The sequence below is a fragment of the Hibiscus syriacus genome, unplaced genomic scaffold, assembly GCF_006381635.1.
Source record: "Hibiscus syriacus cultivar Baekdansim isolate YM2019G1 unplaced genomic scaffold, ASM638163v2 tig00110302_pilon, whole genome shotgun sequence".
Classification (NCBI taxonomy): Eukaryota; Viridiplantae; Streptophyta; class Magnoliopsida; order Malvales; family Malvaceae; genus Hibiscus; species Hibiscus syriacus.
This window is the reverse complement of record NW_024062671.1, coordinates 301,504-329,047: the sequence shown is the minus strand read 5'-3', so window position 1 is coordinate 329,047 and position 27,544 is coordinate 301,504. Positions and strand designations below refer to the sequence as shown.

At 34.4% G+C, this 27,544-nt stretch overlaps 3 protein-coding genes and 2 pseudogenes across 5 annotated transcripts in view; 1 reads left to right on the top strand and 4 right to left on the bottom strand.

The window, feature by feature from the left end:
- The window catches only part of LOC120116680 (calcium-transporting ATPase 1, endoplasmic reticulum-type-like), a 34,521-nt gene extending 31,677 nt beyond the window's left edge, over positions 1 to 2,844 (bottom strand). For both annotated transcript variants that reach the window (XM_039137101.1, XM_039137100.1), the window contains exons 1-5: positions 2,724 to 2,844; positions 890 to 2,326; positions 684 to 753; positions 468 to 589; positions 81 to 362 (exon numbers count right to left, since the gene is read on the bottom strand). In XM_039137101.1, coding sequence (XP_038993032.1) covers positions 81 to 362; positions 468 to 589; positions 684 to 753; positions 890 to 2,299 — 1,884 coding nt within the window. In that variant the 5' untranslated portion in view covers positions 2,300 to 2,326; positions 2,724 to 2,844. The remainder of the gene's footprint in view (positions 1 to 80; positions 363 to 467; positions 590 to 683; positions 754 to 889; positions 2,327 to 2,723) is intronic.
- A 4,240-nt stretch (positions 2,845 to 7,084) lies between these two features.
- On the top strand, positions 7,085 to 9,768 carry LOC120116697 (probable LRR receptor-like serine/threonine-protein kinase At1g05700). The gene is made up of 9 exons (XM_039137107.1): positions 7,085 to 7,148; positions 7,274 to 7,793; positions 7,885 to 8,360; positions 8,455 to 8,587; positions 8,684 to 8,752; positions 8,850 to 8,921; positions 9,014 to 9,085; positions 9,168 to 9,397; positions 9,593 to 9,768. The coding sequence occupies exons 1-9, from the start codon at positions 7,085 to 7,087 to the stop codon at positions 9,766 to 9,768; spliced, it is 1,812 nt and encodes a 603-aa protein (XP_038993038.1).
- Positions 9,769 to 10,719: 951 nt separating this feature from the next.
- LOC120116678 lies at positions 10,720 to 17,144 on the bottom strand (annotated as a pseudogene).
- On the bottom strand, positions 17,098 to 21,636 carry LOC120116677 (annotated as a pseudogene).
- A 2,308-nt stretch (positions 21,637 to 23,944) lies between these two features.
- LOC120116679 (nudix hydrolase 9-like) lies at positions 23,945 to 27,060 on the bottom strand. 2 transcript variants are annotated; one of them, XM_039137098.1, is made up of 9 exons: positions 26,714 to 27,060; positions 26,545 to 26,619; positions 26,409 to 26,465; positions 26,096 to 26,178; positions 25,775 to 25,833; positions 25,354 to 25,502; positions 24,996 to 25,139; positions 24,307 to 24,465; positions 23,945 to 24,145 (listed from the first exon to the last, which is right to left on the bottom strand). In XM_039137098.1, the coding sequence occupies exons 1-9, from the start codon at positions 26,795 to 26,797 to the stop codon at positions 24,050 to 24,052; spliced, it is 906 nt and encodes a 301-aa protein (XP_038993029.1). In that variant the 5' UTR covers positions 26,798 to 27,060; the 3' UTR covers positions 23,945 to 24,049. The 2 variants fall into 2 exon arrangements, with proteins under 2 accessions (XP_038993029.1, XP_038993030.1); XM_039137099.1 differs by lacking the exon at positions 23,945 to 24,145 and having other exon boundaries at positions 24,368 to 24,388; positions 26,714 to 27,056.
- Positions 27,061 to 27,544: the final 484 nt, after the last annotated feature.

Genomic DNA, 27,544 nt, shown 5'->3' with positions numbered 1-27,544 from the left:
AAGCAGTTCAGATAAAAGTTGGACATGATAAGTAGGAAAACAGAAAATATAGATACAACAGTCAACAAAAAGCAACTTACCCTCAGCCCAACTAAACCAACAAAAACAAGCTTGCTCTCGATTGAAGAATAACTGGATGGATCAAGTAAAAGCTGATGAGCTGGATGATCTTCATCACCATTATATGTTGCAAACTCAAGAAGCCCTTCTTTGTATGCAAAACCAAGGCAACGTAATGCTTCTGTTGACATTTCACGAAGACTCTGTAAAATAAGATCTCTTGAATATTCATCTAGTTCTATGACAGAGCCATCGAGTAGCTGGATGAAGGAGCTCCTCTCCAACAAATTTTCTACAGCACCCTGCAACATTAAGTGTGCACATTTAGAGTGATACTCGAAAGCATCATGATAAAATGCCAATAGGGCATTTACTGGCAGCAAAAAGAAAAGGAAGCTATTGCAAACCTTTACTAGCAACAACTTTCGTCCCGAGCTGGAATTCACAATAACTCCCATGGATTTTCGATCCCGGTCAAACTCAAGTGTTGCAATCCTTTGCTCCATTTTCTTCCACCGTTGACAACAACCTTGTGTAACATAATAAAATAAATGAAAAAACTCAGTACGATCTAGAATTGACACCTAAGGACCAACAAAATTATAAGAAAGTAGCTAACATACGTTGAGGATCCCCATGACTTGATGACGAAGAATTACTCGCTTCAGGAAGTGCCATTTTCTCAACTAGAACCTGGAATGACAGGACAAAATAGTATTCTTCAGAGGGAAAAATATGCAACAAGAACTTTCATAGACTTGGGCTTGTTGAAGCATATGTAGTAGTATACTAAACCAAAAAGGATTTAATTTTAGAAGGAATTTTTAACCTTTAGCGCTGCCTCTGTTGGCATTCCAGTGGCAACATAATGATTCCCAGATTGTTCAATGCCAGCATCATTGCAAACAGCAGAAATCTTTGCAATCATTTCAAGATTAGCATCCATTCCATCAACAGGCCAACCTAGTATTTTCCCATCAAAAGGATCATACGTAGTCCCTTCCACATCAAAAGATCGCAGAGTCCCAGACCTTGAACCTATAGCAATAAGCTTTGAAACTGCCATTTGATTGGTAGTCAAAGTTCCTGTCTTATCAGAACAGATAACAGTTGTGCAACCAAGAGTCTCGACACTCGGCAGCTTCCTAACAAGTGCATTCTTTTGAGCCATCTTCCGGGTCCCTAGTGCCAAGCATGTTGTGATAACTGCTGGTAAACCTTCCGGGATCGCAGCAACAGCCAATGCCACAGCGATTTCAAAGTAATATGTGCACTTCTCAAATGAGAACTTAAAGTTTCTTGGCACACCATCAACATATTCCCAAGAAAGGAAGTATTTCACATTAATAAGCCAAACCAGTGCACAAATCACTCCAATTATCATTGTTAGAACCTCTCCAAACTCATTCAACTTCTTCTTTAATGGGGTATCTTGTTCGTTCTGTGATGCTTCATGGATCTGTGAATGCACCTTCCCAATCTCCGTATCCATGCCTATTTGGGTGATCAAGCAAATACAGTTTCCATTGACCACTGTTGTTCCAGCAAAAACCATACACTTCTTCCCTTGAATATCTGAATTCTCGGGAACAACCTTCACATTCTTGCTCACAGCTTCACTCTCTCCAGTCAATGAACCCTGTTCAACTCTTACAGTCGAGCTTATCAGTCTCAAAACCCGCATATCTGCAGGTACCTTATCACCAACTCTCAACTCCACAATATCACCTGGGACAAGTTCCTTAGCGGGCAAATTTGAGTTCTTACCATCTCGAACTACGTTCGCATGTTGTGATTGAATTTCCTTCAAAGCCTCCAATGCTTTTTCTGCATTGCTTTCTTGCCATATTCCAACAACAGCATTCACTATCAAGATCAAGAAAATAACCAGTGGCTCCACAAAAGCTGTTATCTGTATCTCCCCTCCTTCATCGCCATCATACCAAGCTAAAACAAATGATATGATTGCAGCAACCAATAATATCCTAACTAATGTGTCACTAAATTGCTCCAAAATCAATTCATATATTGATGTGCCCTCATGCTTCTCTAACTCATTCCATCCATAAATCTGCCTCTTTTTTTCAGCTTCAGCACTTGATAATCCCAATTCCGGATTCACTTCGTACCTCTCTTCACATTGTTTCACATCTCTTGCCCAAGCAGGAAAATCTTCTTGTTTGGAAAAGGCAGCACTGGCATTTTCTGTCTTTCCATAATCCTGCCCTCCTCTCCCCATTGAAATTCAAGGCCAAAGAGAATAATTCTTCAAGCAGTTGAAGAAATATCAAAATAGTCTATGATAAAAACGACAACTTTATTCCCTTCCTTCAACACTGGACCTCGAAGCAATGAAATTTACCCAAACATCATCTACAAAGGAGAATTAACAAACTAATAATTAGACACTACCAATCTGTTCATCGAAACAATAAAAAAAGAAACGTTTTTCCTTCAATTGCCCATAGTTCTTAGTCTCATCTAAAGCCTTCGCTTGTTTCTTAAAACGTTAGAGACCAAAAACTCCAATAAATCAGTTGTTCGAGAGAAAATACCCAAATACCCACACCTAATAAATATTACTTTCACTATATTTTACCAGCAAGCAAACATAAATAAATAAATTAATCAAAGGGAAATGAATAATTAAGGTGTGTGCTTACCAGATTTATGGGGTTTCTGTGCTTCCTCTCAGTACTTATTGTTTTACTCTTGAAAAATACCCCCAAAAAAAGTAGAGTAATTTTTTCTTTGACAGCTAAAGAAACAGAGAGCGAGGGAGAGATTTGATTTTATAAGAGCGATTCAATAGCTTAAAAAAAAACTCCATCCGTTTCCATGTGAGGTTTTTATCGTTAGAAGAACCCTAGATTCCCTTTAACCAATAGAATATGTCCACGTGATCGAAGGCTACGAGGGACCCACATAAACAGGTCAATATTGGAGTGCCCTTCCCGTATGGTAGCCAATTAGAGGCGACCTTTTTGCTCGAGTGTTCGTGGCCTCCCACACTGAATCTCCACTTTCGTAGAGGTTAAAAGTTTGTATTAGTAGTATTTAATAAATTAATTAAATTAAATCCTCAAAGAAATTTCAGATTCCTTTCTTTTCCTACTTTATTTGCTATTTAAAAAACAGTGAAGCTTCGGGGCATATTCTGTTTATTCCTGGGTTTTATATATTTTTTATTTTCTTATTCAACTGCGTATATTTTATTTCGATTCATAATCTAATAATAATTCTTTCTGATTGTGATACTCAATTAAAGTTATTTTCATATATATTTTTATGTTATAATTATTTTTAAATTATTATATATTTATTTTACGATTAATAAGATATAATACATTCTATTACTAAACATTCTATTAATTTATATGTCCATTTCAAAACACCTCTCCATGCCATTAATGACGTCGGTTTGCACATTCAATTAGGTAGAAAGTGACTGAATATAGCCACCGATATAATTATATGTAGCTAAAGTGGTGGTTGGCTGCCTTTCTTGTGCATCAATCGATACTGTAATTAACTAGTGCATGTCGCTATTCGCCATCAATTAAAAAAAACCTAATCCGTAAAATAAAAATGGGGTCAATATTTCATAACTATTTGAATTTGAATATTCCACCTACTTAATGCTAATCGCAAAAGAAATGAAAATACGAAAATTTGAATGCGGTTACTGTTGATAAATGGATATAAACGTTCTCTTTTTCATAAATTTTAATATAAAATATTAATTGATTAAATTTGATTTGGTTGATATTATCATCCATGTAATATACATAGTATGTAAAATAAAATATATTTAAATGTTCAGCATCTTTTAATTTATGAACGAGATTATATGATTTCAAATAATTTTACGATAAAATATTGTTTTTATAATTAAATTTTAATAGTGCATAAACCCTCAAAAATTTAAAGAATAAAAGCAGTTAAATCTTGGATTTTTTTTTGCATTCAATTAGATCTTCAAGATTCAAATAAAAAATTATATTAATTAAGTCGTTTAATATTTTTTTATCATTAAATTTTAATATTTTTTTATGAAATGTTATTGTCACACGGTATATTATAGTCATGCCATGTGAAAATTACATATTTAAAAAAATTAAAATTTACTGAAATTCTAAATAATTTTATTTTTCAAAACTTTTTAATTTTATTTTTAAAATGTCACTTGGTAACAATGTAATGTGATAAAATATAAAATTATTAGATTTAATAATTAATGTTGGTTAATTAAATAAATAAAGAAATAAAAATTTAATTAGATAGAAAATTAATTTAGAATTTTCATGATATAAAAGCAGTGCGTGTAATCAATGAATGGTAGGAAAGTCTCACGTGCGTCAGTCTTAATATACTGTTAATGAAAGACGCTATCGATTTTGTTAATGTTTTTTTAAACAAAACCTGTAAAAAATTATCGGAAACATTATTATTTCTATCGGTTTTGTTATTATTGGACGCTTTACATGTTTTGTTAACATATCTGGTAAAGCATTACCGGTTTTGTTATTTTTTCTACCGGTTTTTTTATTATTGACCACTTTACCGGAAATGTTAAAAAAATAATATTTTAGGTAGAAATAATAATGTTTTAAGTAATTTTTTTACCGATTTTATTAAAAAAAAATAACAAAACCGATCGCATTTATTTAACCGCATAGGTGAAATTTTATTCAAAGTTAATAAACTGACAATTAGTTAACAAAACCAATCATGGGCCAAATTTTCAACCATAATATTTATTTGAAAAACTGCCTCTATGTGCCTTCCAAAAACAAGCAAACAGATTGCAGATTAAATGTCTGAAATGGCAGCATATGCTCTCCCAACACACTTACCAGCCAACTCCATTTATTCTCTACAGGAAACTGCCATCCACCTCCCTCATTGCTCCATGGAATCCAATTTTCCATAGATGATATGAAATCGGTGTGAATATTGGCATATTTTCACCGACTCGGATGAACACAATTCATAGCAAACGCCAAATTGTCAAAATCCCCCATTTCTGTGGAACCGAATGGGCTTGGGTGAGGCCTAGCCTAAACTACCACTACCGGCCCCGCCTATTCATGGACTTTAGCCTGTGTTGTCGGCTGAATTAACGTCTCCTTTCCAGCCCAAATGTTTCATTTATAGCTCTAAATTGATTTTCTCAACAAATGATAAGTGAAAATATAATAAATGGAAAAAGAATGATTCTCTTGGTGAAAACTTGGTGCTAGTCAACCTTGAATTTTGTAGCTTAACGATCATGCTGTAATTGCATTAGAATTCATTGACCAAAGGGTAGAAGTCCCGAGGAAGCTACCTGCAGAGTCATGCTCCTTTGCTATACCTACTAATAATGCAGAGAATCAACGCTTCTAATTCTCTGCATTTACAACCCGACATCCACCCGTTGGTTTAATTCATTAATTACAAACACTTGCAAAGTCAATGCTTCATGTATAAACTCCTCCAAAGTCAATCCCTAATTTCCAGGCATGATTATTTCACACGTCAGAAAATAATGATTTTCTTCCTTCATTCCAATCCTTAAGTTTTTATGAATTTTTGTATTTTATAAAAACAAAGTTAACGCGCTACATTAAAATAATTACATGCTTGTAATTTGAAGTATATTTTAGATTTATTCAATAATCAACTTATATGTTTAAGCATTAAGTTCTGTTCAAAATCTGAAAGAGGTTTGACAAAAATATTAAACTTAAAATATGAATTTAGAAAGAAAAAAAATATTAAACTTAAAATATGAGTTTCGAAAGAAAAAAAATATTAAACTTAAAATATAAATTTAGGAAAGAAAGAAAGAAAAAGACAAATTCAACCTCACGCATTTAACTATTTAACATATATTATCAACTAAGGTAAGGTTGATTGAGACCGTAAATAGTTTAAATAATATGTTAAATTACATAATACTATTTAACTATATAATATATAATTTATGTTATATAGAACTAACAAAATATATACGCCTAAAATGGGCATAAAATAATTTTTTACAAATATGAATGAATCTGGACAAAACTTGAATTTTCATTGTGGGACAAATTAAACTTAAGATGACATAAAAAAGTTAATATCATGTATAAACCATATTCGAACATATACGATTTAATCTATTTTAGAAAAATAGAACCTAGTGGGTCAAATTCTATAAAAGATCCCTATACTGTGTGTTTTTTTTATTTAGTCTTGATCATTTATTTTTATTTTTTACTTTCCAAAGTATGTAATTTTAATCTTAATATTTTTTTATTAATAGCATAAAATAATTTGTGACTTGTTTTTAATATATGTGATGACGTGATATATACTGATATTATATACAATTGATTTTTTCCCACATTTTCAAAGGAAAAAAGAGATAAAATTTATAATGTGTTACAAAATATAAAATAAGAAACTCGTGTATTTATATCATGCCTTCAAATTAAAAAAAATATATCAAATTATTTGGTGGAAATAATAGAAAAAACAAATCTCAAGATTGAGGATATATATTTAAAAACTAAAAGATTTATAAATGGACAAATTATATTGGAGAGAAAAGGAATACACAGTGCATGCATCTTCTTCTTGGCTCTTGTGCAACCAAACTATAAGGGTAAATATATTATTTAATATTTAAATTTTACTTACAAAAATGTAACAGATTAAAATTTAAAGACTGTTTAAAAATTAAAAATTTAAATTTAAATCCTAAAACAAACTTTAAGTAGTAAATAGTATATTAACCCTAAACTTTACTCGGATAATATAAAAATGATGGATAATCCAAAATCAAACCATATGCGCTGGCAGAAGCAGTTGATTATGTTTAAAGTCTAATTATATTCTCACGACCTTGTTTTCCCTTTTCTATTTTCTTTTTCCGTTGGAGCGTGTTAACCTAATGACGCGGTCGTAGTCAACCTATACTAAACGGTTCACTACTCTATTTAATGGTGACCACTAACCCCTTAACTTTGCATCTCCAAGTCTCGACTCTCAACTCGCCATGCTTACCTATCTCTTATTTCTCATCATTGCAGCTTCTGCATTTTCCACACTTCATGCTGATGGTCAGCTCCTTTCTTATCATTTTCAGGAATTATAATAAACTATACATATCATTATCTGGTTTTTGCGTGGTTCTTTTCTTTGATGTTAGAATTAATGTTTATATATATGTGAGTGTGAATTGCAGTGAGCATCGATTGTGGATCATCTGAACTTTTCAGCTCCGATGACTACTCCATCGGGTGGGTTGGAGACGACAGCTACATTCAACATGGTGAGTCAGTTCAGCTGCGATCCAGCAAACCTATATATGAACCGATGGCCACTCTCAGAGTGTTCACTGACAGGAAGAAAAGCTGTTACAACATCGATTCCGCCAAGGGATCTAAAGTTCTTGTCCGAGCGTATTTCTTTTATGGAAATTATGACGGGAAATCATCGCCTCCAAGTTTCGATCTACATTTTGATGGGAACCACTGGACAACGGTGGAGACTTTAAGTGACCAACTTGTTTTCTACGAGGTTGTTTATGTCACAAAGACGGATACCATTAGTGTATGCGTTGCTCAGACAGCTCCTAACATGTTTCCCTTTATATCGGCCATTGAAGTTCGGGACTTGGACTCCAAAATGTATGCGGATTTAGATCTGAATCGTGCTTTGATGTTAAGGAGGAGGGTTGCTTATGGTACCAAAGCAATCATTAGGTGTGTTTTGTTTTCCTTTCACTTGTGTAATTAATGTTGTTTTTTAACCCTGTATTTATGAACCTCATGCTGCATGTTCTTGTACTCGTAGGTCTACCGACGATGTTTACGATAGAATATGGGTTCCGGCCGTCAACGCAGACGGTTTCACGGTGCTTACAAGTGCTGAATTATTCACTGAAGTTGGTATAGACGATAGCCCTCCTAGTGCCGTGTTTCAAAATGCATTTGCCGCTGACAGCACTTCCACATCCATAAGATTAGGGACTAATCTTCCCGCAACTGAAGTTCCCGTTTACATGAACATGTACTTTTCTGAAGTTTCAGTACTCGATTCAACTGAGATAAGATCGTTCGAGCTCCGAATAAATGGAAAGTCTAGCTCAAAACCCTTCATCCCAGTTTATGCAAAAGCAGGAGAAATGGTCCTGACAAACGAGACTGCCTCTTCCAGCACCAACTTCACTTTGGCAGCCACATCTGATTCAACACTGCCTCCTCTTATCAATGCCCTGGAAGTTTTTACGGTCAGCGATGAGCTAACTGATGGAACCAACAGTGATGATGGTTGGTATCCAAGGCATTATTAAATTTGCTTGATATTTCTTATATACGTTAAAATTTTAAACTTTTGTTCACTCTTTTATACTATATATTGTAGTGGACGGATTGGTCGCACTGCAGAGGGAATTTGATGTACTGGGAGACTGGGGTGGTGACCCTTGTCTTCCAGCACCCTACTCATGGGATTGGATCAATTGCACATCTGGTTCCACACCCCGAGTAACAGCATTGTAAGTTTATTAATCTTCAAGCTAAAAATAGTTCTCTAAGTTTTCCATGAAAGCTTTGATGATCAATGATCATTTGGTTTGTTTAATTTTTTTCAGGTATCTTGGTAGCTTTGGTTTATCTGGCCTTCTTCCTGATTTTAGCTCAATGACAAGCCTCGAGATAATGTAAGTTGTATATATATATATATATAGCTCCAAGTTTGATTATTAAGTTAATAAAATCTGTTTCATCTCAGATTCTTTAATTTTGTTTTGATTGTAGAGATTTACACAATAACACCCTAATCGGGTCTATCCCAGAATTTCTTGGCAGCTTGCCTAATCTAAAACAATTGTGAGTTTTCTTGACGATCATTTTGTCAGATTTTCCCCTTTTTTTTTTTTCAGTTTTTCGTGATGCTTAACTGAATGTTCTTCCTTGCTCAGGAACTTGGCTAGTAATGGTTTCAGTGGACCAGTTCCATCCTCCATATCAAAAAATAAAAAGTTAAAATTAGTGTAAGTAAACTAAATTTCTTTAAAATATATTCATACCAGAAACTGCTTTGTTTATCAAATTCTTTCATTGTTTGAATACCAGCGTTACAAACAATCCAGATTTATGTACCTCTGGCAAATCGTGTAAAACAGCGAGTGGTGTTGATACATCTGGTTATGATGGTTCCTCGAGCAGCGGCAAGAAAAAGAGCAAGCTACCAGTAATCCTTGGTACCACGGTTCCAGTTTTTGTACTTTTCTGGGTTATTGCTGGTGTTTGTGCGGTGCTTCATCATAAGAGAAAATCAGCAGCCATTGCAGCCGGTAATGCAGGTTAGTATAATAAGCAAACTTTGTTTTAAAATGCAACTTCGACTGAACTTAGTTGAATCTTTCTAATATTCAAACATTTACGCACGCAAGTGGGATTCCTTGAACCAGAATGAGGTTGCTTTGACATTTGACTTCATGTTTAGCTTTGTTTAAGAAACATTGTCACGCTGTTTATTTTCCATGGTTTTCCAGCAGTGCAAGCAGGAGGCAACAAGCCTTATGGCAATCCTCAAGCAGCGCAAATGCAGATGGCAGCTAATAATAATAATACGGCCCAAAACATGGTTCATGATTTCATGGTGAACGTCCAAGTCCAAGAGCCTGTTGACCAAAACAATCAACAAAATCTTAATGAAGAGGGGAATTCTTAACAGTTCTTTAATCATTAGATCACCATGATCCTAAACAGCTCAAGTTGTGTGTTAGATTGATTTTCCCCCTTTAAAGGAGTTTACCTTGATGCAAAACTTTTGTAAAAGAATAAAAACTTGGTTAAAATGTTTGAATTGAGTGAGTATTTTCTTCATTAGATTTCATAAGATACTCATAATTACTTAAAATCATTTTTCTATTTTTAACTTGATTCATAGGAAACTCCCGAACTTAGCTTGAACTTTAAGGCCCACGAAATTAATTTGATATACTTTTAAATTAACATTATAAGTTGTAAATGATTTATTTAAGTAATGAAATCAATAAAAAAAATATCATATCATCAAATTTAATCAAACATATTTAAAGATTTTAAAACATAAAACACTCACGTGAACAACCCGCAAAAAGGTTACATCATTATTAAATCATTTAGCCAACTAATTATGAGTTTAAAATAATTTAATAAAAATAACACATAAAACTGAAATTATTAATTTAAATTAATCAAGTATTTAGAAACTGTACTCGTATTTTTTTTTGTTAATATATGATATTCAATTTCAACCTACGTATTGTGTTATCGATAGAAAACTGAAAATACAATAACATTGTAAACAATAATTAGCTGCTTGCAAGTAAAAATAATAAGCGAGGGGAAATTCTCAAAACTAGATTTCGTGGCATTGAAATGCATCTGAACTAAAATTGTTAGGAACGAGATTTATGACATTGATTTTGCTCTCGTTGCTTTGTCACTTGCAAAAGTAAATTTAGTTATAATATGTAAAAAGGAAATAAAACATATAATGTAACTAAATTCAAATGACATCTCACGTGTCCAATGGTCTTTAACAAAAATAAAACATAAAAATGCATGTAGTATACGTAAGCAAATACATGATAAGTAAACAAATAAAACATAATCCTTTTTACGTCGACATTTGAAGGAAATGTCTTTGTTTACATATGTTAAAGTTCGCAGAACAAAATTGGTTTGACGTTTCACACAATGACAATCATTCTTTAATGGCCAAGCCTCCAACTTAATACCAATTTCTCAGGCTCCGATCTCGAGTTCGTCGTGTTCTTTCTTCTATAGCAAGAAAAAGCGAAGTTAACATCACCTTATCATGATCAATGAAACAAAAGTAGACATCACATTAGTGAAAGTTCCAGGGAATGAAAAACGTATTCTTCAACTGTCCGGTTCAACCAATTGGACTGGGGTACCGGAGGTCGGTCTAGTTCGAAATCCAGTTCAGTTTTTAACATTTGGTAAAAAAAGGAAAAAGGTACACTCTCACTCGTATTTGAGCAGATAAAGCTAAATGGTTGATAAACATGTAAAGATTATAGCTAAATTTACCTCACTAGATAGAGATGTCCAAGGAAATACGGAGCTGCGCATCAACCCCACCGCTCACCACAGAGTCACCCTTCCACCAATCTGCACATAATACCTAAAAATGCAGCCAGGCCACATTAATGGGGAATTTTATATATGTTTTCTTGTAGTGTACATCAAAAGAATTCAGTGACAAATTAGGATCATACCTTATCTTTGTGTGAATCAATGATAGCAAGAGGAAACTGCCACATGAAAAGGGTATTTATCAAAATGATATCCAGATACACAAATGTTAGCATCTGGTTTGGTATGTATTATATTAGCTAAAATCGTGAGAATAAAAAGAATATAAATACGATACCGCTGTACGTAGATCCCACAACATTACTTTCCCATCATAGGATGATGAAAGTAAATGAACAGAAGACCAATTGTGCCACTTGCAAGCTGAAATCCAAGAACTATGCGAAGAGAACTGAAACACGTGTACCGATGTTCCTTTAAAAGTAAAAAAAATTCAGGTTAGATGGAAATTTCATCAGTTTCATGTGTCAGTATGTGCAACAAATGGGCGAGAAAGGGAGGAAAAAGAAAAGCATAACATTATAGATGGAATTAAGAAAAACAGACCTGGCTTTCGAGGATCCCATATTCTAAGAATTGAATCGGAACCACCACCAGCAATGAGAGCTGATCCTTCACCTCCTATATCAATGCAGTTGAGGACTTTGCCACAGGACTGCATGATAGAGGATGATACATTCAAACTTTGGGGGTAAAGGATTTCTACCTTAAAAACTTTCCAAAGAAAAAAAAAAGGGAAACAAATGAACCAACATATAATTGCATCTAGCATGTAACTAAGGTATGAACCAATGTCAAGCCAAATACTAAACACAACGATTGCCCAAATTTCAATCATAAGTAAAAAAAAGTTACAGTTTGCAAAATTTCATGAAAAAGTTTGACCAACATGTATGACATACAAGAATGAAGAGAACATAGATGTTAAATGAAGCCAACCTCTCGGGATGGCGGGCAGCATTGGAGGAAGGACTATAAAAACAGTTAAATGGGTAAAAGGGATGCCATAAATGAAAAAAATATGAAAGCGAAAAAGGAACCAGGTTGGGGAACAAAAAACAAAAAACAACCTAAGAAATAGCATTAAAATTATGCAGACATGATACAAGTAGCATAAAATATAATTCACATCATATAACTAGAATGCAAGTTCATGCAAATATAACCATAAACAGATATAGAGGGGGAGGGAGGAGGGGGGATTCATACTATATTAGACAAATCTTTGCCCGTTTCAACATCCCATTTCCTAACAGAGTGATCCCATGATGATGAATAAATTGTCTCGTGTTCAGGCCAAGCCACACAGGAGACGCACTGTGTATGGCCCACAAGTGTAGACACTGCCTCTCCCTGCAAAAAACATGAAGGATGTAGAGGGGAAAAGGTGGAAATTTCAAAATTTATATCAGAAAAGCCAATGCGGATAAATAAATACACAAAATTCTTTAGAATGATATTGTGGTGTCATAAAAATTTCAGAGAAACATCAAAATTAATGATAATGATCAAAAGGCATCCAAATTCTACCATCGTAAGAGTAAGCAAGGACAAGACCAGAGATTAATAGATGACAAGGTATTACATTTATCATTGATGCTATCAGAAAAGTACATGTTCTTCTAGTTTTACTTTCAAAGAGTTTTGAAAAAGCAGGGATATTACTAAATGAAGCTCATGCATGATGGTAAATAAATCAGCTACTTGAAAATCAAAATTCAGAGGGATCAAATGAAAAGGATGGCGTACCTCAGATTGAGGTTCTTCAACTCTATTATTCACTTTCCTTTCTTGACTGACACCGTATCCCCATCTATATCAGAGTCATTTGTACACCATAAATTGATGATGGTGCAATCCCAAGAACCCAAGCAAATCTATATCAAGTAAAGAAACAAAGACAAGGACCCTGATGTTAGAAATCAACATTATCACTGTACAATACAGAAAAAAAGAAACTACGATTTATAGAATAGCCAATACCATATCTCCCGAAGTTTTTGCTACAATGCTGTGTACAGATGCATTATGCCCACACAATATCTTGAACGCTCTTATCCTTGCAGGATGGTCACTAGAGTCCTCTGCATCAAACTTTTATAGGAAAAAGATGTATCAATTAGTAGTTAATTTTCCATTTCAATACAAATTCATTTTGTGTAATTACCTTCCACAGCCTCAAAGTTCGATCTTTTGAAGCAGTGGCTACTGTAGCACTTCCTGCCCTTGCATATAGGGATAGATTTAGGATTAGGCATATAGACACTACAGAAAAATGTATTCCCTTTCCACCAAAAGATAAAAAAGGATGACACATATAGTAGTAGGCTCAGAGTCGTCCATTAATATCAGAATAAAGCAATAGCATGTATGATGTATTTAATACATAAAAAAGGCTTAATCAATATCAAGGGCTAAAATGTTAAAGATGACCACTACCAGCACTAACGTTCTGAGTTGATGATACTAACAGAAGAAACTGCCCCACTGTGTTCTAGTATATGCATACACCATCCCGCTCGTTTCCATACCCTTAAGGAAATTCCATTGAGGGAAAAAAACATAATTTCTGTCAACTAAAATCCTCTGAAAAATAAATCCATAAAGCAACAAAAAGAAAATGGATGAATTAAAAGTTAGAAAGAATCAGACAATAAAAAGGCTATTTACCTTCCCAAGCCATCATAGCAACCAGTTAAAATAAACCTGCGAAACAATGTTTATTAAGCAGTGTCAGGAAATAAGTGTAAAGAGAACCAAATCAAAGTGATCTAATCTTGCTTAATAAATAAGATAAACACCTACATCAACAGTAATGTTGCGGCGAAAGCAAAATGAAGCACCTGGGTAATGGTTAAGTGTTGGAAGGCTTACCTAGGACTAGAACCATCCACTGCACTGACCCAATCATCATGTGGAGAAGGCTCTTCCTCTTTTCGAGGGGTAACAGCTCTTATGTATTCAATTTCCAAAGTTTTTTCCTGCAATAGTTCATGCCAGAAATTAAAGGTTTGAAAAAGTTAACATAAATCTTTGGCATGAATACCCTCATTAGGAGCATTTCCTGATAAGAAAGATGGCAATGCTTGTCTGGTGGCATCACTAATGAAAATTTTGAACAAAAAATATTTAAAAAAAAATCGTGATGGGTGATGGGTCATGGAAAGCACCAGGAGAGATAACTAGACATGTTTTTTTTTTTTGATAGAAGTTGGAGGTCTCATTAAAAACTCCCTTCTTATTCGTTCACATACTTAAAGTATGTTAACGAACATTGGAAGGAAGAAAAGAGTACCTCAAATTTTATTGATAATAATACCCGATACAAAAGATACCACGGAATATCCTCTCATGGTGATGAACACCATTACAACAAACACCTTAACCTCATATAACCTCATACAAAGCCACAGTCTAATCACCTTACTTCTAATTACACCACCAGCAGTAGGAATAAAATAGCGCAACAGAATATAATGCAAATTAAAAGCAACACCTACAGCCATATGAACTAAAACAAAACCACAATTGAAGAAACAAGATCTAATGAGACTCGTCTTCTTCAGGAGCCCAAGAGTTTGGTTTGAATGAAGGCTCTATCTCATGCACCATGACCTTGAAGAAGTTGTCACCAACCTTCAATTCCACCATCGCATCAATTCTCGCATCAGCCTTTGTGAGCACTTGAATTTTTGCCCGATCAAAGGATGATGGAGAATGACAACTTTCGTCGATAGCTAGTAATAAACCCCACTTATCAGCAATGTTCTTGAAAGTATTCCAATTCCATGTATGAAAAGGAACACCCTCGCAAACTAACCATACTCGACGACACTCCATTACCAAACTCTCTGACCAAGCTTCGACTAAGGAGAACCACTCTGCGAGAATCTTTGATTTATCGTTCTTTACACTTCTCAGTGAAGCATTGTCTTCGAAAATCATTAAAATCACATTACCAGCAGCTCTCATTAAGGTGAAGCCAGTGAGACCCTTCGCTTGCATTTGTCTAGCGAGATGACCAATTTTGACAAAGTCCTTGCACCACCCCACTAGACAATTGCTCAACACCTGAAGTTTTTCTTCATCTATAACACCTTCAACTTTATAATGATTCATCCTCGAATCATCTTCCATCCCGGACTTGCGAAGAACACCTGTCGAGGACTTTCTCCAATAGGAATGTCGAGGTTTGAATTTAGCGAAAGAAACACCAATTTTGTTGTCGTCGATACGAGAGCCATTCATTTTTGAGATTGCTCTCCTTGCTTCTTCGATTGGTGCGAAGCGAATAAAACCAAAGCGAACTCCTTTTGAATTCCTTTTATTTGGAATAAAAGCATCAAGTACCCGACCATGAGAGCAAAAAAGAGATCCAAACCTCTCCCAATGAATCTTCTCTGGTAAATTTTCAACAAATAACGTGAAGCATCCAGACTTGTCAACTCTGCACCCCTTTGTGATCGACTCCCTGGATCCCTCGTGTACACCATTTACTGCAGATTTTTCATCGTAGCAGACTTCTTTAACTGACACATGAAAACTAGGAGATGCTACAGAAGCTGGAATTGGCAATGGTAGTACTGGAGGAACAGGAAAACCTCCATACTTGTCAAAATCAGAATCTGTAACTACTCTTTTAACAACAAGATTCTTCCTTGACATCTCGATGTGCAAGAAGGACTTTAACTTAGCGTCAAAAACTAATTTCTGAAGGGCATCCTTGGCAGCAACTGCAAATTTAACGGTTGAGAAGAGTGCGAAACCCTTGGGCTTATCTCCCTTGAAGCTCAAATGTGAATCTTCAAAACCTGGAAGCCATCTCAGAAAATTCTGCAACTCTCTCTCTTTGACATCTTCAGGCATACCCATAATGAAGATAGTACGAACCTCATCACGATGAGAAAGGTGAGATGACAGAGAATGCGCAGCTGCAGAGGGTGAAGGAACTTGAACCGGAGGTCTCATCTTGAGAGAAGGTAGGATTCCAACACTTGGCATGATGACTGACTGTTGAAATAAAACACCTAGAGACTTGACAAACTGTCCTGGATTTTGAATGCAGATTTGAACGAAAAAATCAGAGAAGTAAAATGCTAGGTAAGATATGCCTCCAAACGTGAAAACCCAGAGCCAATAACTACGATCTGGAAAAATAAGTTTTTCTCAAGAAGATCCGTTGACCAGCAGTGATTATTCACAGTAGAGAACTTGGGTTTTTGTCACGAGCATCCGACGAGTACAGTGGAACGGTTAAAACGAAACTCGGGAAACTGGTGGTGGAAAAGAACGGCGAAGAAAGGCAAGTAGATTTGCTCCGATTGAAAAGGAATCTAACAAAAATAACCAGGAAAAAGGAAACGTTGTGGGTAGACGAATATCCTTGAGAAAAACGGCGTCAAAAGGATGTCGGAGTGCGGCGGTGGACGGTGGTCGGAAGACGGCGAACGGTGGTTGGAGGACGGCGGACGATGGTCGGAGGACGGCGGACGACAAGCGACTGAAGGTGGAAGACTAATGATGGATGACGGTAGTGAGGGCTGTATAAACGACACCCATATTTTCTCTCTCCCTTGGAAATTTGAAATTTGAAAACACCTAGTTAGAGAGAAGCTGGAGCTTCTCTCACTTCAGATGTAAAGGTAGATAGCCATTCCTACAGAATTCATCTGTCGAAGCTAGCTCTTTGTTGTGAACTCATTTAACTAGACATGTTAATAAGGACTAAAATATAATAATCGCACATTTCTTATTAGTTGTTTTCACAAATTCTTTTTTCTACCTATTTAAAACTCGCACAAAGCAAACTTCAAACAATAGAAAGATTGAAGGTAGAAAAGTACCGCAGAAATGCCCTTGGCAAGAAGAAACTCCTCAAGTGGCATCCGCACAAACCATGAGGCATACATTCACTTCGTCAGAATAGGAGCATAGGAAGTAAATTAAAACAAGTCATACATAAGTCCTACCAGATTATGGAAAAACATATCAGCTATTGAAGTGGCAACAGTTCTAAGCAAGTGCCTGTGCAAAGTAACCTATCAAACAGATAAAGCCCATCATAAGCCATTTCATCAACGAAAGCAATCTCTTTGAAATGGACCATTGTGGGAAGAACTTACAGAAGTTGATTGGTCATCTTCAAACAAATCTAATGCCTTCTCATAAAGCTGCATATTTAAGAAAGACTGCAACAAGACAAGATCAGTAAAGAGAGAAGAATTATTAGTTAACTTAAGGTGCAGAAAAGAAATCAACAAAATTTCCAAGAGAAATGCGTACATAATACTAGATAACAGAAATGGAAACCATGCCAACCTCACCAAGTTTCCTTTGCACAGTATCAAGCAAATGTTTCATTTTCTCCACATTTTCTGTGAACAATGCCTTTCTTTTCTCCTTCCAATAATTTATTAGTTTAGGTTTTAAATAGTCAGCCAAATACTTTAGAATTGCTTGAGGATCATCAACACCTGAAAAATAGACCACCAAATAACCAAATATTTCAAAAGTCAGATAGAAAACCCAAACTGATGTGCTAATTGATGGATAACAACAACAACTTATAGACCTTGTTCTTCTAAATTAGGAAGCAGAGCCGTGAGCTTTTGCATTAACCATTCTTCTGAAGGCACATTTTCCTCCTGCACTTTAATTGAGTCCTTCTTAGCTGCTTTTCTTGAATCTTCACCCAGAGAGGAAGATGTGCCCTTGCCTTTCTTCTGGTTTTTCTTTGATTTGGTAGGTACGTAATCCTCGTTTTCTGAATCACCTTCAGCTGACACTGTTTTTGTTCCATAGGATTTTCCCTTTTTCTTCTTTGATCCTTTCTCAGTACCATGTTTTCTGTTGCCACTCTCAGTAACAATTTCAACTGGCTCTGAAGACTTGCTTAAATCATGTCCGCTTTTAACTTCCTTAGTCATATGCAAATCATCACCCAGCACAACAGTGGAAGACCCTGCATGGCTAAGGGTTTCCATCTCTTTCTCTACACGATCATAGATATCCTAACCAACAAGGACAGAAAATTGTGGGCACCTAATTTTATGAGAATCAAAGACAGCACAATATAAATGCAGACTTACTTCGATTAGTATATCAAAACCTATAATTTTACTGCAAATTCGTGCATAGGGAAATAAAGAATGCCAGCATAGGGTGTTGGGTGTTAACATGGCTAAAAAAAGTTAGCCAGAAAAGGGGAGTTAAATATTTTGAAAAGTTTAGCTTGACAGCTAAATAAGCAGACATGTCAGCATCCCATTACTTATGGACCTTTAGGAAAAGAAATTTATTCAGCCATGACATGTTAGATTTTAAAAGAGAGAAGTTTTCTATCATCTTATTCAAATGATAAAACTTGTTTTTTCTTCCTCCATAAATTTGCTAAAAATCAGCGGGACTGCTATTAAGATTTTGCTGTTATGCGTGATACCACATCTAAAACTATAAATGACCAAAATGTCTTATTCCTTGTTACCTTGCATTTCAATTAAAATCATGGCAAACTGCATCAATCAGATTGAATATGCCGGTCCCACTTAGAATCTTCATGTCAGAATAAATATTGGTATAATTACATGGAGTGCAGATACAGGAACTTTTTGATCTAAGTCGAGAGAAGTGTTACTAAATACTGAATTCTTTAACTAATCTGAAGCACTTAATACAAATCATCTTGAAAGTCTTACCTTCACAAAGCTGCTGCTAAATAAATAGGAATCCCCTACGATGAGTGCCTTATTAGCCTGAAAAAGAGCATAAAATAAATATATGTAATATAAATATAATAAAATAAGTATAAGAACAAATGCCAGAAAGGACAATAACATGTTTCCTTGAGTGCTGACTGAACAGAAGGGCAAAGGGACAAAATCTTCAATTCATCTTGGGCTCCAAAGGATGCTGGCAATAGAGAAACAGAATCATGCCTGCCATGTTAAATCCAATTAGACCAGGGATAACAAAATCAAAAAGAAAATGACATTGAAACACATAATGCAATAAGATCATGTTTAAAAACTTTACAAACATTTTTTCACAAAAATAAATATTTATGAACAATTAATTTTCAAAAGTTCCATCTCAGGATAAAAAGTCAAGTTAAATACCAATGAACTGAATAATTACATGGACACAAATTATGAAGATTTATTTGTAGTTCTTACCAGCTACCACGATCAATTGAATCCTCAATAGCAGCATCCAACATCTCAATCATTGAGGGGTGAACAAATGCTGTAACTAGTGGCATGCCCTCGGGAAATCTGGGCTAAATTGGAGAATACAACCAATTTTTTATTAAATTAAAACCATAGTAAATCATTCAATTTGACATAATTACCACATAATCTGTTTATTGCGTTATTAATAGTTCAACAAAGTAAATTACCTGCAAGTACTGAGTGGGCTGAGAAATTCCAAATTTCTGCAGAGAGTCATAACTGATAAAAGAGTTCTGTAAGCAAAAGAGACAAAATGAGGAATATGATACAGTGATGTTTATCTAACATGCAAAGAGAACATAATTAGTGATAATACTCAGTATGCTTACAAGTATGATAAACCAAAGATTATATGCAGTTGCACTTAATAATCTGGATCTGTTACTGAAACTTTAATTTTCAAAAGAAATGAAACTTTGAATGCATGTGATAAAACATTAGTAGATTGATGCAAAAGTGCAATAGACTACCAAGGAATAAATAAATAAATAGAATCAGAACCATCACAAAATTACATAAACAAACTTTGAGAGGCATATCATATGAGATGCATGAAATGCCTTTGTATAAGCATCCTTATCAAATACAATTACAAAAAATCCAAAGCAAGAGGCAACAGACCTGTGAGTAGAAAGAATCAACACACTCCTTTTGGGCAATAGCAAAAACCTGTTGCATGATCACACTCAACTATTAAAAAACTTGAAAAAGAAAACATTTTGAATTTCTTCAAAATATAAACTTGCAGACTCCTCAGATTCCCCTATTTCTTTATTTGGTGTATTTTCAGAGTTTACCAGGATGAAAGAAAAAGAGCTGAAGCAGCTTTAAATGTTTACAACTAGCACTACTTGAGAAGGAGAAAAAAATTATTATGAAGTAATTATCTTGCATTTTAAATCATTGAATTCTTCCATTGTAACTGTTACCTCGAGAAATCTGCAAAGAAGATGCCTTCCTTAGCATATAAAAGTGAGGTTAGAAAGTGTCACTTCACTTATCTCGAAACTGACTTTGATTTTTCAATCACAAACATCAAATGAAAAGATTAGGTTACATACAGTTGGAGTCCAATGAATTCCTGCACGAAGTGTTCCAAGAACCTCGGCTTCCTTAACCAGCCCATTGAAAAGGGATTGGAAGAGTGAACCTTCAACAGCTATACCAGTGGCTCCTTCCATTTCTTGCAGAAGCTGCTGCAAAGTGCTCCACAATACAGACAAATTTGTCGGTACGGTTATGCCCCTGGATGCACCACGAACCATGGCACTGACACGAGCTATATATGCAGGTGTATACAAGTGCCCACCTTCAAGTCTACCTTTCACCTAAAAAAGCCAAGTAGCAAAAAAATAAAACTGTCAAAATAAATTCTCCCTCTATTTTGTCTAAATCACAAAAGTAATTACTAGGAAAATAAGCTACCAAAGTCCCAAGGCGAGGCTCCAAAACAGATGCCACCAACTCAGAGCCAACATGTAACTGTGCAGCTAGTTCAGCTAAAGCAATTTGACTGCACTCCTGCAGTCTCTCATTGATTTCTTCGGCCACGGTATCCCAATAAGATTGTGATATAATTTCTCCTTGAATCTACATGAGCCCCGGATCCTCTGAAACTACATGTTGAGCTTGCTTCTCAACGTGATATAAATCCACCCCAGTATTATCCGCAAGATCAATCAAAGAAACACGTCCTATTTTCTTCACCTCTCCAGAAATTTCATGCCTTAATTGCTCCTACAATACAAATAGATAATTACAATCATAAAATTCTTAAAATAATTCACTTGTAACAAATCAAATACACAAGGCCTAAAAACAAAATACTCCATTAATAAAATTTTACACAACAATCCAGAAGAACCACGTGCATTTTCTAACATCATTTACATGATAACTAAACAATCGTTATAATACATTAGACAAAACAGAAAAAATCACTACCGCCTAAAACATCCGAGTGCGTATCTTTTACTATTGTGTTCCATATTTTCACCCTAGCCAAACATGAGAGAGTGAGAGAGCATTACGGGAGTGATATATTCTTTTCCGGAAACAGTATGCAGAAGTTCGAAATCGATGATACGAAGCTCGTGGAGTTTTTGGACCAATTCAACAACATTCCGCTCCGATAACCGGATGCTCGATTTAGCCTGCTGCGCGAACTCGAATTGCCTCTGCAATTCCAGCAATTAATCATCCATCTGTATTTCCCTTTCCAAATCTCCCCCAACTAAAGAAATTCAGCTTTTAAGGGATATTGTTTTGATAATTAAAAAAAAACCTTAAAAAACTGAAACAGAAATTAAATTTTAGGAGGAGATTTTACTTTCATTTTATGGTTTACACTTGGTCATTCAACTATTGTAATGTTTATTTTGGTCATCAAACTTAAGTTCTATTTTCACTTAAACGTCACTCTATTTGGGTGTAAGACCTAGGGTTACCAAAAAGGAACAAACCCACATGACCGTTGCTCTGAATTTTATTTTTATTTTTATTTTTGGTTACAGAAAAAAATTGCACACTACTTGATTCTAAGAAGGTTTAAATATATAAAAGGTGTCAAATCTATGCTTGTTTTTCTAGTTTAGTATCTAACGTTTATTTTATTTTAATTTGGTGCCTAACGTTTCATTTTGTTACTCAAAATAGGTCAAGCATTGACAAACCATTAGTTTTCTCCGTTAAATGACACGTGAGACAATCTAATAATTTTAAAAATTGTATATAAAATTAAAAAAAATAAAATTATTTATATTTTTAAAAAGAAAACACAAATTTTGAAATAACCTCAAAACTTTGAAAACCTTCATTTCAACCCTTAAACCCACACCGACCGTCGCCATTTCCCGTCAACGAAGCTCCACCCAACCTCACCTCCCTCGACAACCAAAATTCCTATGAAATCGTGATTGATCAACGGTAGATCGACGATGAATTGGAGTTTTATACCCCGCGAACTCTAGGATAAAAATCGCAATCCCAAACGATTTCAACGACCAATCGATGACAACTATGGCGACTTATAACTATGATGATGACAATGACTATGTCGATGGTGGTGGTTGTGGCCAGAAAGGGCGACGGCGGTGGGTTAGTGATAGACGACTTATAACTATGATGATGACTACATCGATGGTAGTGGTTGTGATCGAAAAGGGCGACGGCGATGGGTTAGTGATAGGGTTTGGAGATTTTAGGGATTTTGAGGCTTTTTTGTAATTTAAAAGAAAAAAGGGTTTTTTATAAATATAATAATATTTAAAATATTTAAAAAAAAATCAAAATTACGAGATTTTAACACGTGTCACTTAACGGAGAAAACTAAAGGTTTGTCACGGCTTGACTCATTTTGAATAACATAATGAAACGTTAGACTCCAAACTAAAACAAAATAAACGTTAGACACTAAACTGAAAAAAGGACATAAGTTAGACACCTTTTGTATATTTAAGCCTTCTAAGAATTATTAAAAGTTGATAAACTCTTTAAGCAAATAATACGGAAAAAAATAAATTGAGTCAAATTTAAATTAATAAGTAGATTTAATATATATATATATATATTATAAGTAGATTCAAAATAAGAAGATATTTATTAGTAAAAAATAAGGAATTAAACTCAATCATCTATTTTCACTCTTTCAATAATCCTAAATCTATGTAAAATTAAAAGAGTTTTATATTATATAAAATTATAAGTGAATATTAACTTGTTTATATATATAAAGTCAATTAAAAATAAGAATTATAAAATGAAATATTTTAAATGCTGTATTTTTTAACTATACTAAAATTATTTAATTATTTACTATTTTCCCATGTTACAATTTAATAGTGATTAATGTATTTTTTTAATATAACTTAATGTTATTAATTTAAATTTTTATTTAAACGTCTTTATATCCCAATTTGATCCAAAACGTTATATTATCAACTATTTAACAAATATAAGATTTGGGAGCACTGTTAAGGTCCACACCTAATTTCCTTTTCATTTTTTTTCTTATCAATTTGGTGATGATATATGTCAATATTATATGATATCAATAACAAACAAACAAAAATATGAGTGATTAAAATAAAAACGGAATTGAAGTTTAGTTTTTTATTTACATATTTTTTTATTTTTGGTGATCAAAATAAAAAGAACCGACAGTTGAGTGACCAACTATGTAGTTTATCCTTTTGCCCTTTTATTTTGTTTTTTCTGCTGAAGCTGTTGGGCGGAGAAAGCCATAAAACAAACTTTCCTCGACCTCCTTTGCTTGACTTAGGATTGGATGGAAACCCATTTTTTAATCTTTCCATTTGCAGAAAAAAAGAGCTTATAATGTTCATATTTAATATCATTTTGCTTTATTCTTTTTTATTGTTGGGATAATTTAAAAAAAAATACTAAATATGTATTATAACACAAACTGTAAATTGGTACAATCATACAGATAATTTTTATTTTAATTAAACACATAACACTTTAATTTTGATTTAATCATACTCATTTTTAAAAAAAATACATCAAAAATTATGAACCGAATGTCGTTGCTTTGAACACATAATAGGCAAACTTAAGAAGAGGCGAAATCTTGAAGAGAACAGCAGTCGTGAGGTAGCATCAGATGTTCTTGGAGGCTTCAACCATCAGCTTATAGAGAGCAAATCCACCTTGATGGCAGCCAGGCATTTTAGATGTCATCTGCTCTACTTCAATCTGATCAACAAAATGGAGTAACATGTTTAAACATGAATAATTATCCTTCATTTAGTAAAGCATTAAAAACTGTCTACTCAAAAGGAGGAAAATGGGGTTTTACTTGATATCACAGACACAAGCAGGAAGGAAGAATACAGGGGTAGAGGTGAAACACCTACCATTGAGACTGTATAAAGTTCAATGGATTCATAGCCATCTTGTGCTTTGGAATATAGTTGATGAATTTCTTTTGATTCAAGACTGCACTTAATAAAGAAAAAAATAACTGGTCTAACATTCAAAACCCTGCGAGATATGCCAATAAAAAGAGGATCTGACTGCAAGCAGGGAAAAAAGAGCCTATATCAGAATACTTTTCAAAGGATAATAATTACAAATGGACAATCAAATCAATTATCAAGGGATGTATATGTTCACTAGAAACCAGGATGCAACTAGGACCAGCAATATGGTTTCCTCGAACAGAAAAGAGCTATTAATTCAATCATGAAACTGCTATGTGGAAATAACAAAGTTGTCTTGCAACTATCTCAAGGTACATATGATGAGATTTTGGAGGAAAATGTCATTTTTTTCTATGTTATGTGCACTCCTCATGTTCCCTAGAGTAACCATATTTAGATGGGTATAGGTTATAAATTATAATCGAAAATTTAAAACTTTTGCAATACATATTCTCATATCCAACATTCACGAGTACGGGTGCGTGTATTGGCAAACTAATGCAACAATAAGGAGGAGCTATTTGGAAGAAATGACTGGCAGAGCTCTGCATATAAAATGTTTTGACAATTCAAAGCCATGAACAAAAAGAACCAGCACCAACAAGAAAGTGGCCGTCACTAACCAGAGAAGTAGTTGGTACTCCAATTTCCTCAACAACTTCACGAATAGAGCTTTCAAACATCTCTTGGGCAACTTTTTTATTAACAAGCTCATGATCTTTTGAGTCCTTGCTGTATTTGTGGGTTTCTATGCCAATGTCTCGAGGCTGTCAAAGCAAGGTATAAAAACATCAATGAATGCGGATAAACATGGTAGCTTAAATTTGTCCGCAAAAGAAAAGCAGGGTTGTCAAAGCAAGACATAAAAACATCAATGAATGCGGATAAACATGGTAGTTTAACTTTGTCCGCAAAAGAAAAGCAGGGTCTTGCTACCATAAAGAAAGAAAATCTATTGTTTACCATTAAAAAATGTATTACCTCAGGGTGGCCTCCGGGGAAAACAAAATGCCCAGGAAATTCACCAACATTATTACTTCTTTGCAGCACCACTATTTTCTTGTCAGATGCCTCCACAATTGCACCATTTCCAAGAGGGCTTGAGGTGTGTTGACACTGTGTCGGGTCATCTGCAGAAAAGTCCAGCTAATGGTCAATAGATGCAGAATCTCGCATGTATAAACAACAGTCAACAAGAGTGCAACTGCGTTTGTAAGTTCAAAGTTAAAAACTTCAGCTAACTGAACTCTATGTGCTAGAACTATTATATTGTTTTAGGCATGAAGGGGCAAAAAAAAGCGTTTGCTAGCTATAGTATATATATATATATATTTGTTAACTGATAACCGAAAAGAGAACGAATCTCATCTGCAGTGAATACTGTAAATTCATATCGACATACCTTCTGATGCAACCAAGAAATTTTCCCATGAAGGATTCAAGTTTGTCCCTACAAAAGTTCTGGTAACAAGTAGAGGTGTTGAATCGTTATTATATCAAAGAACATCAATAAAATAAGGTAAAGTAAAAGCTTTTGCAATGCCTGCAAAGATTTAAATAGCAGCCAAAATACAATGTAAAGGTTGTTGTTTTGCACTCTTCAATATTCACTGTCGACATTTACGGAAATTGGCCGCACTAACATCCACAACCCCAAAAAATGAAACACAAAAGAAATACTACCAGGTGTACAGTTTAAATGCAAATAGAGCTAAAGAGAGACCTATAATCTGTCAATCCGAGATGGAGGCATACATAAGACTCTTGCTTTGATCCATCTCCACTCTTCTCACTGTATCCTCCATACTGTAAAAATTATAAACAGTGCTAACAATAAAGAAAACTATTTTGAAGAAAAAAACAATCAAAATGAATTAACTTTGTGAATGTTCAAGCATGATCATCTGGGTTCTTGAACTTCAATACAAAATGGATCGAATTTTCTTTTCCTGAATCTCAAAAGAGTGCACCTAAAAGTTTATATAGGAAAAAAGTACATAAATTTAAGAGATGAACGAGATCGGATCAGATCATACCCTAAATTTCTTGCCATTGAATAAAGATCCAGTTTTCTGAACCCTCTGATCCCATGTCTAAGCAAAAGAAAAACATATTAATGATAAAAAAAAGTGCACAACTCGGCTTTCAAAAGCTTCAAAACTTTAAGTTTACCTCAGAAATGGAATTCTCCAAATTCGTATCTGAATGAGGGATTCTATCGTAGGATTCATCGAAAACTGCGGACAGCTTCATCCACCGAGACAAACAAATGAGAGCACAATAAATGAAACACTAAAGCAATTGCAAATGCAAGAGGGAACAAATCAGAGAAAGTTAAAACCTGTAGCCGAGACAGACCGAAAGGGCATGAAAATAAAAGCTTGTAAGCAAGAGAAGAACCCGCGTTACCCACTTCCTTCTCCATTTTTTATAACTTTTTATGCAAAAAATTACCACTTCATCAAAGTTTCGACCCCTTTTTTTCAATATATTATATTGGTTCAGGCTTCAAAGGTGCAAATGTAACGATACCACCAGATCACAAAGTCTTCCAGAAGAAAACAACAGAATTTCAAAACGTTGTCACGTTTCTAGTAGTTTTGTTCAGGCAATTGCTTTCAGTCTTTTTTTATGTTAATTAAGATTACATCTGGTTCCCACGGCATGGGATCCATCGAACGGTAGTGTCAATCAGATCAGAGCCCACAAATACAATGTCTCGTAATAACACTGATTATGAAAAATCTAAAGGATGCATAATGGGTTACTTGCCCAATATCTCAAAACTAACGAAGTGACTAAAAGTCAGAAACTCAACAGCCCAAAACATAGTCGGATAAGGGCGAAAAATATACCCACCATAGAGTGAATAACAATAATAACAGTTTGTTTTATTAAATAAATAAGAGCAAACAAAATAAAAAATTATATATTCTAACTAAATTTTATAAAATATAAAATAATTTAATTATATTAATTAATTATTTCTGCTCAAACAAATAAAGAGTAATTAATTATTTCTGCTCAAACAAATAAAGAGTACAAATTAATTGTTAAATAATTGAAAAATGATCGTGCAAAAAAATTAAAAACTCAATCAAACACTGAACAAATTACAAACAAACATCATTGTCGTTCATAAAGGTTAAACATCATCACCACTAACATAAGA

What these genes read in the sequence shown, in the direction of transcription:
- LOC120116697 (XM_039137107.1), top strand. Translation starts at nt 7,085, where the DNA reads ATGCTTACCTATCTCTTATTTCTCATCATTGCAGCTTCTGCATTTTCC. An exon ending in ATGACAAGCCTCGAGATAAT is followed by an intron (nt 8,753 to 8,849) that starts GTAAGTTGTATA and finishes TTTTGATTGTAG; the next exon opens with AGATTTACACAATAACACCC. An exon ending in CATTGCAGCCGGTAATGCAG is followed by an intron (nt 9,398 to 9,592) that starts GTTAGTATAATA and finishes GTTTTCCAGCAG; the next exon opens with TGCAAGCAGGAGGCAACAAG.
- LOC120116679 (XM_039137098.1), bottom strand. Translation starts at nt 26,797, where the DNA reads ATGGAGAAGGAAGTGGGTAACGCGGGTTCTTCTCTTGCTTACAAGCTT. An exon ending in TCGGTCTGTCTCGGCTACAG is followed by an intron (nt 26,620 to 26,713) that starts GTTTTAACTTTC and finishes CGGTGGATGAAG; the next exon opens with CTGTCCGCAGTTTTCGATGA. An exon ending in CTCGGATTGACAGATTATAG is followed by an intron (nt 25,834 to 26,095) that starts GTCTCTCTTTAG and finishes ACTTGTTACCAG; the next exon opens with AACTTTTGTAGGGACAAACT.